Source organism: Sminthopsis crassicaudata, chromosome 5 (genome assembly GCF_048593235.1).
Source record: "Sminthopsis crassicaudata isolate SCR6 chromosome 5, ASM4859323v1, whole genome shotgun sequence".
NCBI classification, from domain to species: Eukaryota; Metazoa; Chordata; class Mammalia; order Dasyuromorphia; family Dasyuridae; genus Sminthopsis; species Sminthopsis crassicaudata.
Genome location: NC_133621.1, coordinates 100,527,707 through 100,546,461, shown reverse-complemented (window position 1 = coordinate 100,546,461; position 18,755 = coordinate 100,527,707). Strand labels below are relative to the sequence as shown.

General features: G+C 36.0%; 1 protein-coding gene across 2 annotated transcripts; it reads left to right on the top strand.

The window, feature by feature from the left end:
- Nucleotides 1-11,910: 11,910 nt before the first annotated feature.
- Nucleotides 11,911-18,458, top strand: LOC141542969 (putative inactive serine protease 37). Of its 2 annotated transcripts, none has more exons than XM_074267714.1 (5): nt 11,911-12,281; nt 13,353-13,464; nt 15,161-15,378; nt 16,586-16,724; nt 18,229-18,458. In XM_074267714.1, the coding sequence occupies exons 1-5, from the start codon at nt 12,248-12,250 to the stop codon at nt 18,356-18,358; spliced, it is 633 nt and encodes a 210-aa protein (XP_074123815.1). In that variant the 5' UTR covers nt 11,911-12,247; the 3' UTR covers nt 18,359-18,458. The 2 variants fall into 2 exon arrangements, with proteins under 2 accessions (XP_074123815.1, XP_074123816.1); XM_074267715.1 differs by having other exon boundaries at nt 16,586-16,761.
- Nucleotides 18,459-18,755: the final 297 nt, after the last annotated feature.

Genomic DNA, 18,755 nt, shown 5'->3' with positions numbered 1-18,755 from the left:
ATAGTTCTTGCTATGTGCCAGGTACTGTGCTAAATGCTTTAGGATCCCAATTTGACCCTTCTTAACACCCTGGAAGGTTTGTGCTATTATTATTTTATATTATATATTATATATATATATATATATATATATATATATATATATATATATATATATATATATATATATATATATATATATATATATTATTATCTTCATCTTACATTTGAGGAAACAGAGACGGAGTTAAGTAACTTACCATATAGCTAGTAGGGGGTCTGAGGCCAGAATTGAACTCATGAATATTGTGCCTTTCTGACTCTAAGTTCAGTACTCCCACTATTGCACCTAACTGCTCTCTATATACAATTCTGTTAATAATCAGATAAGAATATATATTATTGATGATCACTGCTTATTTGGAATGTCTGGCCCAAATTGTCACCATGAATCATCACCGGGCTTTTCAGTCTAACTGCTCTTATAGAAGCAGTAATTATATAGCTAGAACACTTGAAAGAGATGAAAAAGCTAGTATGGGTCTATTGAGAAGGGCCATGGCAAGTATGGGAAGGAAGTCTCATCACCACCATGTACCCCTTCTTTGCTTCAAGTAGTACCTGCTATCTGGAGTCATATCTTTAAGGTACTATAAATACAACTTTTTTTTCACAACCCCCCTCCAAATTTCCCCTATACTTAATTAAAAAACACACACCATTTTCTTTAGTTTTTAGTTTTTGACAGTACGAATGTTTAGCATTGATAACTTTTGTTTTTATATCACCTTTATTGCTGATTTATTCCTCTCCACTCTCAAAGAGCTCTTTCTTTGTAATAAATAATAACTAAAAGAAAAAAATCATTTCAGCAAAAGGATCACATTTTGAAGGCTGACATTATTATACTATTCTATACCTGTATCTCCCTACCTTTACAATGAAGAGAAAGAGGAAGGTGGATCCTTATGTATCTCTTCTTTGGGGCCAAAGTTGACCCTTTTTAAAAAAACATGATTTTCACTTTAATTTTTTTCTTTGAAAAAAATCCCATTTGCATTGTTGTAGTCATTGTGTATATTGCTTTTTTGACTGATTACTTCATTTTACATCTGTTCCTATAAGTTTTCCCATGTTTCACTTTATTTTTCACAGTAACATTTCTTACAGGGAAGTAATATTACATTGAATTTATGTACTACAATTCCAACCCTCTCCTTTAATAGATTAAGGTTCTCAGGGAAGTTAAATAATTTTCCCAGGTTATATACTCTGGGAAGACATAAATTATCACAGAGTGGTAAACATCAAAGGTGGGATCTGAACCTATAAACATCATGATGAAACTACACTGTTAGAAAGTCCTGAGAGCTTCAGAAAAAAATTCAGATTGAATTGTTAGAACCCAAGGGGAAGTTAGATAGAGAACACAGGCTTCTCCTTAGACTCAAGGAAAGAAAGATCTACATTAGGAATTGACTGGATTTAGTAAAAGGAGATTAGTATTCAAAGCTGGTGATTCCCTGGTAAATGGTTGATCTGCCATTAACAATCTGGATTTTGGTAAGAACCTTCTCATAAGACCTGTGACATTTAACTACCATCTATGCTGGTGATTCATGGGGAAGTGAAGGAGAACTTGAGAAGAAATCTAAGTGACACATCTAGAAACTGGGGTCAAGAAACTCATATTTTTAGGGAAGATGGTAGAGTTTTTTTTTCCTCTTGTCATTTTAAAAATCACTGTTGGCAATTAAAGATAAAGGATTCAGATTAAAAAAAAAAAAAAAAAAAAAAAAAAAAAGCAGATTAGGAAAGTAAACAGTGGTTTAGAAGACAGTCCCTGAAAATAGATTGTGATTATCTCACTTAACAAGACCTGGTCATAATATATCAGCTTTGTTGTTCAGTTGTGTCCAGCTCTTCATAAACCTATTTGGAGTTTTCTTGGCAAAGATCCTGGAGTGGTTTAACAGCGTATTTCACTGATTCACTAAGGCAAATAGGTTAAGTAGTTCACCCAGAGTCACATAGCTACTAAGTGTTTGAGACTAGATTTTAACTCAGGAAGATGAGCTTTCCTGATTCCAGTCTCAGAGCTCTATCCACCAGGACACCTAATTGCCCAATATACTGACTTAAAGTCTTTGGAAATCTGACAAGGCTTCACACTAAATATGTAGGTAAGGGAGAAAATTGTCTACATATATTTGCCTAGAGAGTAGCAGGTACAACATAGAAAGAACAACATAGTAGAAAACAAAGGACAACCAGAGGAAGGAAAACTCATCTTATAGTGGCAGGGAGAAGAATCTTCTACATATTGTTTTAATTGCCCCAAAGTGAAGGTGAGAGGGCATCTACACTAGCTATTGGCCTGTGGTGTGAGTCTCTTATTTAGTGGGAATATAGAGAAAGAATATAAGTAAAGAAGTCACATATACAAATATAAACAGGGGTCCCTCTATTGGGGCTTTCATTCAGAGACCCAAGACAGGATTAGGAAAAAGTCCAGTGTCCCATGGGTGAGGGAGTCAGTTGGTGAGTGATGGTCAGAGACCAGAGGCAGAGAGTTTCAGTTTTGATAGATAAGATCTTGGATCCAGGGGACAAAGTAGTAAATCTTGGTATAGATGCCCACATCAGCAGTTAGGACATACACACGAACTCAGGATAGGATCCCAACAAGCTTCCTTCCACAGATGGCTGCAGCTGCAGAGACCTCCTGCCAGAAAGACAGAAAAGAAAGTCAGAACTCCTGCCTTATGCTTCCCCTTCCACTTTTTCCCAATTGTTCTCTAGACATTGGGTATGGTCCCTCCCCTTTTCCCCCCAGAAAAGGTTATGAGGAGATCAGGTACCTAGAAAGCTGCTTCACTGACTAGTTTTCTAGCTTACTCAGAACATTTTTTTTGCCTTATTTTCACTATATCTTTCCATCCATGGCCAGGAATATTTCAGAATTAATTGAGAGATTTCAGTGAGTCTCTGAGTCTCATGCATTTTTAGATAATTTTTTTTTTATCTTAAGATAATCAAGACTCTTTATTTTTTACTTAGTATTTGGGGTAGGGAAGGGAAAAATATTCGTATTATGCTTACAAGTTAGAGGCTGAATCAACAGAACAAACATAAAAAGAGGAGGGGAACAGAAGCAAAGTTAGAATAACATTGTACATCTGGTCACAACTGAGGATCAAATAAGATCTGGTAGTAGAAAATTACTTGACTGGGGGAATGATGGATTTCCTGTAGCCCCATACAGAACACATTCTTCATGGTCTTCCCAGGGAAGATACAGAGACATTGCTTGAGAGGAATAGGGGAACTTTTCACATTCTGGAGAATGATGTCATCTGAGCACAGAAGACACAAGATATCCATTTCTATTTGCTCCTTCAATTAGTTTACTTCTCCTCTTTTCTACTCTATGCCTCTTTTTTTCATCTTTATTTTTTCTATTTTTTTCTATTACTGCACTTTGAGAAGAAAAACTAGGAAAGAAGAAAACCAAGGGCAGTAAACACCAACTTCATGGAACAATGCGGGGAAAGCAAACCAAGTTTTTCTTTCTCTCTCTGTCTCTGTCTCTCCTCCCCTCTCTCTCCCTTCTCTCTCCTTCCTCCTTCCTGTACCCCCTCCATACAATTCTTCCTTTGGTAATTCTGAGTCTGAATGTCCCAGGAGAAGGTTATCCTTTTTGGGACATCTCTACAGGAGAAGTCAATTCCACAAACATTTCTTTTCCCATCCCTTCTAGTAAATTTTCTAGCTGTGACATATCCCATGAATAAATCCATTCTCCCCACTCTCCCCATCTTCTCATTTTTACCACCTTCCAGGAAGTCACAATAAACTCAGGAATGGACCCTGCCTGCAAACTCATAATTACTTTTTTGTCCCCCTTTACCAAACCCATAAAACCTCTTTGATGTTGTTTAAGTTTGGAGAGATCCCAGTCAAAGTCTTTGCCTCCCAAAACTTAACTGGTCCAGAGTTCCAGTTACTCATGGTAAGAAGTAATGAACAGCAGTCAACCCCCACTGTGGGTGAATGAGGGTCCTCACACAGGCCTGGGAGCTGGATCTCAGGAAGATGAGGAAAAGCATTGTGGTATTATCAATTGATATGGAATGGCTGAATAATTGGAAGAAAAAACACATTTCAGAACTCAGTAAATAATGGTTACAGAATGTTCAAAAACTCAACCTATTCCATACACTTTGACTTTTGGTCCATCTGTGCCTGGTTTCTGACCCCCTTTTCCTACCTCTTGAGGCTGTCCTTAGAGATACAGGAATTTATTTCTTAATTCTTCTTTATTTTTCCATGGTCTACCCTCTCCATGTACTACCCTTACCCCCAATAATAATAATAATAATGGCCAGTTGGTCAGTTGATATTTATTAAGCACCTACAATGTACCAGGCACTTTGCTAAATACCTGAGGATACAAAGAAAAGCAAAAGAGAGTTCTTGCATTAGATCACAATCTAATGAGAGGAAAGCTGCAAATAACTAGAGACAAACAAGTTATGTACAGGATAATAGCTAAGCCTTTATATCTCATTTTCAGGTTTGCAAAGAACTCTCTTGATATGATCTCATTCAATTTTCACAACAGTCCTGGGAAGGAGATGCTACCTCCATTTTATAGATAAAGAAGTTGTAGCTCAGAGGGAAAGTGATTTGTTCAAATCTTCCTGACTAGGAGTCCAGCATTCTATCCCTGGTGCTATTTAACTGCTTGATTCAACCCTTGTTTCTCAAAAGAACATACAGAAGCCAAGAGGTATTCAGCAGACACTGTCAGGAGATGGAGAAAAAGGAGATACCACATGACAATAGTCAGATTTCTTCTCTCTGATGAGATAAAGAGAGGGTGCTGGCTGGGTTTAACTTAACTTCTTACTAAGGGACTTCTAGCCAGCTGCAGGAGGATGGACAATGAGCCTAGAAAAGTGTTGAACTGTTGTTAGTCTTTAAGACTTAGGACCCTGATTCCAATGAGGACATCTATCAATGATGTTAGTGGGAGACTGTTAATGGTGGAAACAGAGAGATAGGTTTCTGGTCTGAAAAATTTGTCCACTTAACATTTCCTAGCTGTGTGACCCTGGGCAAGTCACTTAACCCCAATTGCCTCAGCAAAAGACAAAAAAAAAAAAAATTGTCTAACCATGGAAATGAATGCCAGAGAGAAGTTTTTTCCTCCTTCTCCCCCAAATGGAAATCATCAGAAAAGAGCAGGCAGATCTCTCTGTGTGGCCATCTTCCCTCATCCCTGTTCTTCCCCCTAATGTATCAGCCCTCTCCACTGAATATCATCCCTTATTTTGTGTAACACTGACCCCTCCCCTTTGTGTGGCATCAGTCACTCCTTTGGGAAGATGTTTGCACAAAGTCAGGGCTAATTATGTTTCTTATAGGTCAATATATTCAATAAGGAAAAGACCTGAGCCTCAATTAAACTTTTGATGATATAGGACAAGTCACTTAATTTTTCTGAGCTTCAGTTATTTTATCAGTCAAACGGTGATAATAATAATAGCTCAGAAGATTGTTATTAGGCTCAAATAAAATAATGAAGATAAAGTGCTTTGTGATTCATTAAGAACTCTAAACATATCAGTTATTATTTTTTGTAAATTTGCTTTGGTATCAGTAAGTTTAGTTTAGTTCCTAGTCTGTTTCCTTAGCTGTTGACTGAATATTCTTAAACTCATGGTCAGACAGTTTACTGATCCCTTAGCCATCTCCTCTTAAAAAATCTTCATCATCCTGATGTCAAGCCATTCTTTCTTTGCTAATTCTGCTGGCACAATCATTCTATTTACAAAATACCTTGTCAAAGTATAGTTATTTAATGTATAGAAAATGAGGCACTGATGCTTAGAGGCAGATAAGTGGCACATTGGATTGAACATTAGATCTGGAGTCAGGAGGAACTAAGTTCAAATACCACCTCATACACTTTCTAGCTGTGTGACCTTCAACAAGCCATTTAATCTCTGTCTGCCTTAGTTTCCTCAACTGCAAAATGGGTATTATAATATTACCTTTCTTGTAGGATTATTGTGAAGACCAGCTTAGTACTGAGTGCTTGCCTGGAAGAGGATAGTAAATGTTTAAGAAATGCTAATTTCCTTTGGTGTTCCAAAGAGCCTGTTCCAAATGAACCCTTTTGTCAAGATTAAGTCCTAACAAACTTTATTTCTTTTTGAGGTGGATGCCATGTATACTATAGTTTATGTAGATTTCAGCAAATTTTTTTTTTAAAAGAATACACACACACACACACACACACACACACACACACACACACACACACACACTCTAAGGCAATTTAAGTTAAGTTAAGTGACTTGCCCAAAGTCACACAGCTAGGAAGTATTAAGTTTCTGAGATCGGATTTGAACTCAGGTCTGGCACTCTGCTGCACTATCTAGCTGCCCCAAAAGAATATACCTTTTGGAACATTTTTGTTCTGTATGAAATGATGAGCAGGAGGATTTCAGAAAAGCCTGGAATGACTTATATGAACTGATGCTATATGAAGTGAGCAGAACTAGGAGAACATTGCACACAGTAACTTCAAGATTATATGATGATCAACTATGATAGACTGAGCTCTTCTCAGCAATACAATGATCCAAGACAATTTCAATAGACTTATGATGGAAAATGACATCTACATCCAGAAAAAGAACTATGGAAACTGAATGCAGATCAAAGCATTCTGTTTTCTATTTTTTTTTTTCTTTCTCATGGTTTTTCCTTTTTTTTTCTTGCAAAACTGACTTATATGGAAATGTGTTTAACAGGATTATACATGTATAACCCATATTGAATGGCTTGCTGTTTGGTGAGGAGAATAAGGGAAGGAGGGAGAAAAAATTTGGAACTCAAAAATCTTATAGAAATGAACGTTGAAAACTATCTTTGCACTAACTGGAAAAAAATAAAAATACTATTTTGTGTGCGTGTATGTGTGTGTGTGTGTGCGTGTGTGTGTGTGTGTGAAGAATATGCCTTTTATTTCACTTCCTTTTAATAAGTGCAGATATTCAAATGCAAACTTTGGTGCAGGAATCTGCAAAGATTTTGAGCATCATTGGCCTGGATTTGATCCCAAAGATTAATCCATAAGGCCATTATATCTTTTTGGCTCAATGACTACAATCCAGGACTAAAGCCTAAATATTTAATTTGCATAAGACTTTTTTCTTCGGTGGAGAGAATGATTACTTGAAGCTCTGTTGTCTAGGGTGGAATTTATAAGAGTTTGGAAAGAAAAGTTTCCTTCTGCTGATTTCTAAGTTTGAGAGAGGATACCTGGAGTTATCTGAAGTTCCAGGATTTCTTCAATGGGAGGCTCTTGGAGGAGAAAAAACTCTTTACCTCAATATCAAATTGCTTGGCTTCTCATTGAGAAAGAGGAGAGGAAAGGAGGAGAAAGAGTTAGCACTCAAAATTTTTAACAATCAATGTGGGGGGCAGCTAGGTGGCTCAGTAGATAGAGCACCAGCCCTGAATTCAGGAGGACCTGAGTTCAAATTTGGTCTCAGACACTAAATACTTCCCAGCTGTGTGACCCTGGGCAAGTCACTCTTAACCCCAGCCTCAGAAACAAAACAAAACAAACAACAACAAAAACAATCAATATTAAAATTATTTTTATATGTAATTGGAAAAGATAAAGTTTTTTTTTTTTAAAAAAAGCATTTTGAAAGAAATTAGCACATAGCAATCCCATGACATTTTCCTATTTTCAACTTGCCACACTAAGTAAACTTGATAATTTCCTCCTTGAATTAGAACTCTCTCAGCTGAATTGAAATATCTTATAATTAGTGGGAAGAGCTCATTTGTGCTCTGTGTTGTCTAATCTATTTAACTTCTATTCTATTCTAATCTATTTAACTTCTCTATCTCTTCTCAGAGGATAATGAAGCAACCAGACTTTTGACTTCTTGGCAGGTATCAAATCTGGTAGGGATCTGCCCTTTTGAAGGGGATCCATAAGAGAGTTTAGAGATATCTATTTATTCCTCTTTGCATTTTTAGACATCTTTATAGCCATACACATAAGTTACATGGACAGGATACAAACCTTATTTACATCTCCAATACTTACCTCTTAATTTCTAGTTGAACTAAAAAGATTATTTATTATATTTTCACATGAGAAAAGAGAAAACAGCTGAGTTGTGGGGTAGCTACTTTAGAAAAAAACTAAACTGAGGAAATAAGTCTGATCTTGGGTCTGACACTCCTAAGACTTTACAGTGAAGCCTTAATCAAAGAATTGAAGATCAAAATTCCATGAGCTAGAAAGTGATGTGGTTTAGAATTGGGGTAACTAAATGAAATTAGGTTTAATTGAGATCCAATGGCAGGTTCGGGGTACAGGGAGTCAAATAGAGATCCCCTGAAACCCCTAAGGATTCAGCACAAGGATACAGAGCTTTTTTTTTTTTTATTTTTTGTTTGTTTTTATTTGTGGTTTTTGTTTAATCATTCATAACATGACTAATATGGAAATGTGTTTAATATGATTGCTTATGTATAAAATTATTTTATTTATTTATTTATTTATTTTTATTCATTTTTCCAAATTATCCCCTCCCTCCCTCCACTCCCTCCCCCCGATGGCAGGTAATCCCATACATTTTACATGTGTTACAATATAACCTAGATACAATATATGTGTGTAAATACCATTTTCTTGTTGCACATTAATTATTAGCTTCCGAAGGTATAAGTAACCTGGGTAGATAGACAGTATTGCTAACAATTTACATTCGCTTCCCAGTGTTCCTTCTCTGGGTATAGTTATTTCTGTCCATCATTGATCAACTGGAAGTGAGTTGGATCTTCTTTATGTTGAAGATTTCCACTTCCATCAGAATACATCACAAGGATACAGAGTTAAATGAGGTCTAGTGGCAGCTCAAGAGTCCTCTGTAAAGGAATTTACAGACCCGAAAACCTAGATTGATAAAGGAGATTTATTGTGGAGTTTGGAAGTAAAGTTAAAGTCTAGTTAGTAAAAGGTGAAGGTAGAGATAAAAGGGCACCGGAAACAGTGTTCCAGTACACAGGTATCCTTGACATGCCAGGCATAAGGCTGCCATGTTAGGAACCTCTGCTAAGAGAGAGCTCCACTTTGGCTCTTTTATAATGAGAGATTTAGCTAAAGGGATCTGTGGGTGGTGTCCCAAGTTGGCTCAGATCTGGATGGGTGTTGTGAGAGCCAGGATTTCCTACTGGAATTCAAAGGACAGGATTTGTGAATCAAAGGTCCTAGCTTCTTGAATTGATAATGCATCAGCTAAGAGGGGCTGGGAATCAGAAAGGAATAAATCATTCTGAAAGGATTAGTTTCTTAAAGGGTTCTCTCAGACCTCCAAAGAAACTTTTTACTCAGGAACTTTTATTTAGAGAATTGAGAGATTCTGAGAAGCTTATCTTGATTTGCAATCCTAACGAAGTGGGTTGTGGTTCCTTTAAGAAACTAGTCCTTTCAGATGGATTTATTCCTTTCTGATTCCCAATCCCTCCTAGCTGTTGCATTTTCAAGTCAAGAAGTTAGGACTTTTGATTCACAAATCCTGGTCAAAAGCACCCTTTTGAATTCCAATAGAAGATCCAGGTTCTCCCAGTCCCCATGGGATTTGAGCCAACTTGGGACTTCACCCACAGGCCCCTTTAGCTAAATCTCTCATTATAAAAGACCAAGCTGGAGTCTATCTTTGCAGAGGTTCCAAACATGGTAGCCTAACTCCTGGCATGCCAAGGATCCCTGTTGACTGGAATCCTACTTCCGGTGCCCTTTTATCTCTACCTTCACCTTTTTACTAACTAGATTTTAACTTTACTTCCAAACCCCATAATAAACCTCTTTTATAAATCTAGGTTTTCAGATCTGTAAATTCCTTTACAGGGGACTCGAGCTGCCACTAGACCTCATTTAACTCCCTTTCCTTGTGCCGAATCCAAAGGGGTTGCAGGGGGGCTCTATTTGACTCCCTGTACCCCAAACCTGCCACTAGACTTCAATTAACCCTAATTTCATTTAGGTACCCCAATTCTAAATCTCATCAATTTCATTCTATAGAGGAAAAATCACAAAGGACATGTTTTGTGTGGAAGTTCACAAGAAATTCGATACAAATGTCTGGTAATTCTTCCCAATTCCATTTATCTTTTTTTCTTCGTCATTGTCATTAACTCTCTCTTTTTTTTTACAGACAGAAATCTTTCTCGGTGGTCAAGATGAGAAATGAAGAAGAATGGGGCCCAAAATAATATTTCCCATTCTGTCTTCTTAAGTGCCCCTAATTTCTAATCAAAAGAAATCAGAACTGCGCAAAGAGCAAAAACATAACATATAAATCCAGTCAGCTATGAGATTGATTTTGAAGAAGCCTCAGCTAAGACAGAGGAAAGATGAAGAAGATAAAAAATTAAGACTAGAACCCATGAGTCTAAGGAGTTATCAAAAGGGTTACTGGAGATTGTAGTGTCCATCCCCAATCCAATGTAGACAGAGAATGAAGTCCCAAACAAAAACCAATCTAATTCTAACTGGGCACTAATTAGGTCCTACACCAAGCCCCATTTGATCATGGTTTGGGTCATGATTGTTTCAGATTGAATGTAAACAGCAATGATTTCTGCTTTGGCCAGAAATCCTGAGGGTCTTCCCCTCCCAGATTCATTCATTCATTCATTCATTCATTCATTTTAGATTTTTTTTGGACTAGATGGAAGAGTAGATTCTTTGCCCAAGAAGGCATCAGGCCTAGAATATTGTTGTTAAGTCATTTTTCATTCATGTTTTTCTGATCCCTTTTTGGGTTTTCATGGCAAATATACTAGAGTAAGTTTGCCATTTCCTTCTCTAGCTTATTTTACAAAGAAGAAACTAAACTGGGCAAAAAATTTGCCTCAGATCACACAGCTTATAAGTGTCAAAGGCTATGTTTGAACTCAGGAAAATCTTTTTGACTTCAGGCCTGGAGCTCTATCCACTTTACGACCTAGCTGCCCCATAGTAAGTACTTAAATGCTTGTTGAATTGAGACCCTTGAATGTGAGTTGTGTTGTCTAATAGAGGAGATATGATCAGGCCGCAGTATATTTGAAAAAAAGATCTCTGAATTTTAGTGGATTGAAAAGTTTAATATGAGTCCACATAGGGAAGTAGGATTATTATGCCATTTTTTTCATCCTACTTCCCTCCTTCATCCCAGGAACACCCAGGTCTGATATGTGTTCTCAGAGCAAAGAAGGAGCTTAGGGGTCATGTCTAGGATGCACAATCTCTTTCAAATTTTTAGATCACAGAACTTAGAAGTTTTAGTACATTTGGTAGCCAACTAGTGTTTATTAAGCATTAAGGCCCTGTGTTAAGTACTGGGGATGCAAAGAAAAGCAAAACAGTATTCTCTATTTTCAAAGAGCTCACAGTCCAATGTGGCCATGACATTATGGCATTTTTTCTTGCAATACTCAAATTATGGTTGAAGATCCTTGAAAAGACAAGGAGAATGCCAGAAGAACAAAGGATTATACAATCATAGGAGTTTCCAAGTGAAGTTTCCATAGGAAAGTAAATCTCACACAAAGGATTTTTAAAATCATCTAATTAGACTGTGGCATTTTAATGATGGGAAAGCAGATTCAGAGAACATCTTACCCACAATCACCCAGCTATTTATCAGAAGACTTGGGGCAGGAATCTGAATTTCCCCCCCACTTCTGATACAGTTTTGCAAAATATCTTTGAAAATCCCTCAAATAAACAACTTGTTTGACTTTGGTCTGTCTCATTTCTTGCATGTATTGTAGCTTTTTTGCTAGGTACTTGTGGAATGTCTGACCTGTTGCTAAGGACAACAGTGATGATGTGGATAATGGAGATGCCAGTGATAATAGGGTACAGGAGGGCTAGTGTGTATAGTACAAATGACCCTTATCATTAGAGAGGAATTGTAATGAGGAGGCAAGATAGACCAGGTTTCTCTGGGGAAAGATGTAGATAACCTGCCTCTGGGTTGTTCTACTTTGGGGAAAAAGGAAGAAAAAAATCTCTGAGCCCTGGAAGCCCCTGCTCAGACTCAAGCTCCTATCCTACAAAAAACTCTTTCCTAAGACCAACAACTTCTCTGTAGTACCATTGGGGAGGGGAAGAGAAGAGGGGGGAGACTGGGTTCTCCTATCCTCCCCCACCCTATGACTAGGGGAGAATCCTGACCACAACAATGAAATTCATAATTCTCTTCATTCTCTTTGTGGGTGAGTGTCTGTGGATTTCTGTCTTTATTTGCCAGAAAGAAATTGTTCTCAATTGGGAGAGGGAAGAGTGGAAGTAGGAATGGAAAGTATGAAAGAGAATCACTTATGAACACCCTTTATTCTCTTTGCCAAGTTCTACCTTTAAAAAAAAAAAAAAAAAAAAAAAAGGAACAAGCTGATTCAGACCAGTTCCAATGATCTTGTGATGAAGAGAGCCATCTGTACCCAGAGAGAGGACTGTGGGAACTGAAAGTGGTTCACAACATAACATTTTCACTCTTCTTGTTGTTGTTTGCTTGCATTTTATTTTGTTTCTCATTTTGTTTCTGATTTGGTTTGATTTTTCTTGTGTGGCAAGATAATTGTATAAATATATATATACATATATTGGATTTAACATATCTTCTATGCTTAACATATATTAGACTACTTGCCATCTAGAAGAGGGGGTGGGGGAAGGGAGGAAAGGTTTTGCAAGGGCTAATGTTGGAAAAAATTGTCTACGCATATGGTTTGAAAAATAAAAAGCTTTAAAAAAAAAAAAAAAGATCAAGTACTTCTCCCCACATTCACTCCATTTCCAGGTCATTGGATAAGTTTCCATTTCCTACTCAATACTTATTGCTGTCCTCAAAAATATGGGATACATATGGGATAACTCCTTTGAATTCATTTTACTGCAAAGCATGACCCTTTCCCCTCAAGTGACCCCATTTCCTATGCTAATAACAAGAAAACAAAATTCAGGATCTTGGATCCCTCCTGAATCTTTGAAGCTTGTGCTAAGTTCTTTTCTATTCTCTCACCAGACTATTGTCTTCTGAAAGTATCTGGGGAGAGTTTGGTGGGATGGGATTACTTCATTGTACCATTATTATTTCTTCTTTCTTATTTCTTCCATTTGATAGTAGAGTGAATGCAAGAATGAGATAGAGTAACCAAAATCTAGAATAAGGGTTGGGATGGGATAGCAAGAACATATCAGGAAAACCAAGGAAATAGATGGAATCTTTTTTCTCTTTCTATATTCTGTTCTCACAATTCTTTCTCCTCTTCTCTTACCCCAATCAGCTTCATTTTCCTCTGGTCACAGAACTAAGCAAGATGAAAGTTTTGAGAACCATTTCAAGTCCTGTGAAGTTCAGCAACAATGTCTACCAGCATCTGCTCACTGTTATTTAGGGTGAGTTTTAAGGGCTCTAACCTTCAACTTCCACTTCCAAGCATCCCCTTAGTCTGTCTTTTCTGGATTTGTCTGACATAAAAATCATCCCATTTAAACTCATTTATCTTCCTTTAAGTAAGGAGGATATGAAAAGGCTAGTTGTTTCTTTTCATCCAAAAAAACTCATAAAAGCAAACAAGAACAAAATGAGAACAATTTATAAAGCAACAACATTGTAGCTACAAACAACTTTGTAAACTGTCAGGATATTGTATAACATAATAACCATATATATTGTCAGATGTGTATGATTGAAACAATGCTATCATCCAGATTGAGAAATGATGGATTAACAATGACATGATTGAGGCTATTTTTTTTTAATTTTTATTTTATTTTATGATTGAGGCTATTTTCAATGATCTTGAGATGAAGAGAACCATCTATACCCAGAGAGAGGACTGTGGGAACTGAGTTGGATTACAACCTAGTATTTTCACTCTTTTTGTTGTTGTTTGCATGCATTTTGTTTTTTTTCTCATTTTTTTTTTCCTTTTTGATCTGATTTTTCTTGTGAAGCAAGATAATTGTATAAATATCTATACATTTATTGGATTTAATATATTTTAACATGTGTAATATATATTGAATTGCTTGTCATCTAGGGGAGGGGTAGAGGGAAGGAGGGGAAAATTTGGAACATAAAGTCTTGCCAATGTTGAAAAATTATCCATGCATATATTTTGAAAATAAAAAGCTTTAATAAAAAAACAAAAAACAAAAAACAGAGAAGTGATGGATTAAGGACACAGAATGAGACTATATACACATATTTCAAGTCCTCAGATCATAGGAGTAGCAAGTATTGATATATCAATTAGCCAACTAGCATTTATTAAGTAACTACTATATGCCAGCCTAATGTGATCAGAACAATGATAAACAGAAATCCCGGATACTACATTTTTAGCTATGCTGTTTTAGTCATAGATGGAGATTGAGAAGACATGAAGAACATCAGAGGCACTAAAGGCTATACAATAAATAATCCACAAAAATTTCTAAGTGATATTTTCTGAATAAAATTATTTTTAGCAAGGTAGATCTCACATAAAGAATTTTTAAAATCATCAAGTTTGACATTATACATACACACGTACATACATTATATGTATATAAACACCTACCTCCATATACGTGTGTATAAATGTATACATACATACATCTACTTACATATACAGTCATTATAACAAATATGTACTCAAGCAAAACAAATACCCTCATTGGCTATGTTCACATAATATATGTGGCTCTGCATATTCATTAGATAGCTGGGTGGTACAATGGATAAAGTGCTGGTCCTTTGAATCAGAAAGATGACTTCAAATTTAGCCATAAACATGTAGCTGTGTGACCTTAAGTCAGGTAAGAAGATAAGTAGCGAGGTGGCTCAGTGCAGGAAATACTGAGTCTGGAGTCACAAAGAGTCATCTTCCTGAGTTCAAGTCTGGTCTCAGATACTTACTGGCGATGTGACTCTGGACAAAAATGACCTGGAGAAGGAAATGGCAAACCATTCAATTCCCAGGATCTTTGCCAAGAAAATCCTAAATGGGGTCTTGAAGAATCAGATATGACTGAAAGACTGAACAACAATAACAACTTCATTCTCTCACTGGACTCAATGCTTTCATCTCTCTTTTTTTTTTTCCAGAGACATCAAAGTGATGCTGCAAAATTCCATAAGGAGGCTTAAGAAGGGAAAAGAGCTACTTCTTAACTCTAGTCAGATCATTCAATGCTATAACTTCAGCACAGATTTTTCCAGGCTCATTCTGTGGTCTAAGCCTGAAGTCCTCTATGATGTTCAGTCCATGTCCCTATCTACTCAAAATGTCCCTACTGGCACCAAACATACTATATCTAATGGTGGTGAGTGCTTATTTAGAAGGAGAAGGGAAACTAGAGGGAGAAGAGGAAGATACCCATGCTAATTACCTCAAGTTTTGTTTAATTAATCTTGGGTTCTCTCTGTTTTTTTTTTTTTTTTAATCCAGTTTCTTTGAAAGTATTCAAAGGACTTTTCCAGGATTCCTTACAAGAAGTCTCATTTTTTGCTAGTACACCCCATTCTCACCAATGATTATTTAGGGATGAAGAAGCAGAGTAAAATGTGTCTGGATGACAAAGTTGTATGGAGAAAACCTTGGAATCTCTTAAATCAAAACATAGGCTACCTGAAGTTCTAGAAATGCCAATTATTTTATTTATTTTTATTTATCATACTTAGATATACATTATTTTATTTTTCCATATTTGTGCTTCTGGAAAAATTTTTCTTTCCATTTATGTTACAGTCACTGTACATATTGTTGTATCTGCTCTGGCATCAGTTTATGTCATTTTATGCTTCTCTGAATTCCTCATATTTTTCTTTCTGTGGCACAAAATATTCAAAGATGTGCATATACCGTGATTTGTTTAACCATTGTCCCAATTGATAGGCATCAGCTGTTTCCAGTTCTTTGTTACAATGAAAAAAGTATAGCTTCAAATATTTTGGTGTATCAGTGACCTCTTTCTCTTCTTTTGCCCCTATGAATCTACCCCTATAATAGGGCTTCTTAATTTTTTTTCCACTCACAACTCCTTTTTACTGGGGAAATTTTTATGTGATCCAGATATATAAATATATAAAATAGGTACGCAAATCAAACATTTACTAATAATAAATCATAATTTTGCAACTCCCCCATTGTTACCCATATGGGGTCATGATCCACAGTTTAAGAAATTTTACTCTCTAATAGCTGATAAGTGAAATTTTCCTAAGGTACAGATCTAATCATTTTATTTTCATGACCAAAAACCTCCAATGGCTTCTAAATAAACTATGGCTTTTGAGGGATGGGAGGTGGTGACCACAAAACAATTTGAACATTTTAAGATGTGTTATTGTTATGTATATTGATGTTACGTATTATGTATTCTCTCTTAGTAGGTTTTTTTTTTTTTTTTTAACATGTCTGGACACAAAAAGAGTTTGATGGAAAAGAATGATGATTAGGGGGAAGAGTTAGAAGGAAGGCAGAAATTCTGCATCTGATAAAATGCAAATTTCTTTTCTTTTTTCCTTCAGGAAAACAACGCCGACTAAATTTTAAAGTCCCTCTGATTGGAGAGAAAAAATGTCAGAAAATGGAGCTAGAGAAAGTCAACCAGAATAGGAAATACATGAAATTCTTTAAATCATTCAGGAAATTTTGCTTGGAAACCTGGTAACTCCCTTGTTGTGTCTTAGCTTTTATGTGCCATGTAAGTCAATGTTTAATTGAATGAATTCATGAATTCACTATAACATTCTCATTTTAAAATTGAGAAAATGTGATCCAGATTCATTTATCTCTCTATTCTCTGTGAAGAAATGGCTTGTGAAGTGAATTAGCATATGGTGTTGGGCTTAAAATTGGTCTAAAATCTCCACATTGTAGTACATTATGTTAATTTCCTTAATCATATTGCTACAAAGCTGTTAAGACATGTATTTTATGATTGAGAGTATTCATTAATTTATTCCTCCAACAGCACATTTAGAAACATTGTGCCTAACCAATGAAAAAATATGAAGTTCAGCTTATAGTATAGTAGTATGACGCCATATATATATATATATATATATATATATATATATATATATATATATGACTGTGCACTAATTTGGAGAAGACAATATAAACTTGAGCTTTCTTTGTTCATGCTTTGATGAAAGAAAAATCATTTCTGATCAAAGAAGCTCCTTAAAATAAACCTTCTCCCTGGTTAAATATAAATGGGGAGACTTTGTCTTGTCTCCAAAAATGGTAATTTTGAATGGCAAGGACAGTGACTTTTTCTTCTTCATGCATTGCATTTACTTAAGGACCAAATAAAATACAATTTCCTGTTCTAGCTTGTCTCTACCCTCTATAGACCTTTGCTGGAAGTAGAACAAGATTTCACACAGTAAGGGGCATAGAATTGAAGCTACCTTTCTCTGTTAGAAACAGACCATAAGTATTAGCCTCTCACTTTCCAAATTAGTTCTCTGGTTTAGATTTTTAAAAAAACTTTGCCAATTATTAAAACCCAAGAATACAGGTGTTTCCTTTGGCCACTTGAGAAATACTCTTATTTATAATGTTATTCTGATTGTACTGTCTTTTCCTCTCCCCCATATTATTTTAAACAACATTATGCCTTTAGGACACCGATTAATGACATAAGGTAGCACACAACTAAAATGGGGAGGGTGTCATTTTTTTAGATTCCCCAATCTCTGGGTTGGGATTTAATGTCTTCTAGGAGGTTAAAGAAAAGACAAATCTTTTATTAAATGAAATTTATGGATTGCATACTTGCCTATTCCTAGGATATACCCATTTGAGAATTATTAATGGGGAGCTCATTAGATTAGTCAATGTACCTGGATTCATAGGTACCATTATTAGATTATCATAAAATCATACAGTTTTAGATTTTTAAAAGATCTTAAAGAGTTTTCCTACTTTCAAATAGCTTTCACATAGCAGATAAAAAAAAATATGCTAAGATAATATACTTTAGACAAAGCTGTGCTGTTAGTAATGATAGAATTGGGATTCAAACTCAAACCTAATGATGATCTGTCTAGCTATTCTTTCACTATGACATTGTTTTCATTGTGGGGGTAGGCTGTTGGATTCTGTTTCAGCTTAAGGCCAGAAGAATATTTCTGACCACCTTTTCTTTCTTTCCTTTTCTTAGGAAGTGGTATTGGCTGTTGTCATCTGCATTGACAAGATTCAGAGCAAGAAAAATTAGGCGTTTCCTGGGGGCTAATATCAGCAACATTTACCACTATATCCTCTCAATCCAAAAAATTTTAACAGGATGAATTGCCTCTATTGCCTCTGGAGCCTTGCTGCTGTTGGAAACCAAAATCAATGTGATACTGAATTATATTAAAAGGCATATCACATTCAAGAGCACAGAAACAACCTTTTCATGGCATTGTATTATCATTTAAGTGTATTGTATCTAATTTTTAATATCATCAAGAGAGTGAAAAGACTAGAACAGGCTCAAAGAATTGTGGGAAAGATTCTGAGGAAGGGATGGCAAAAGGATTGTTTAATTACCATGTTCAAGTAAATAAAGAATTTTTATGGGGAGGATGCTGATCAGATATCCATTTTGCCATAAAGCTTACAATAGAAGTAAATTCAAATGAAAGTGGAAGAATTACTATTGGAGCTAAGGAAGAATTCCTTGATCAGACTTAGAGACACATG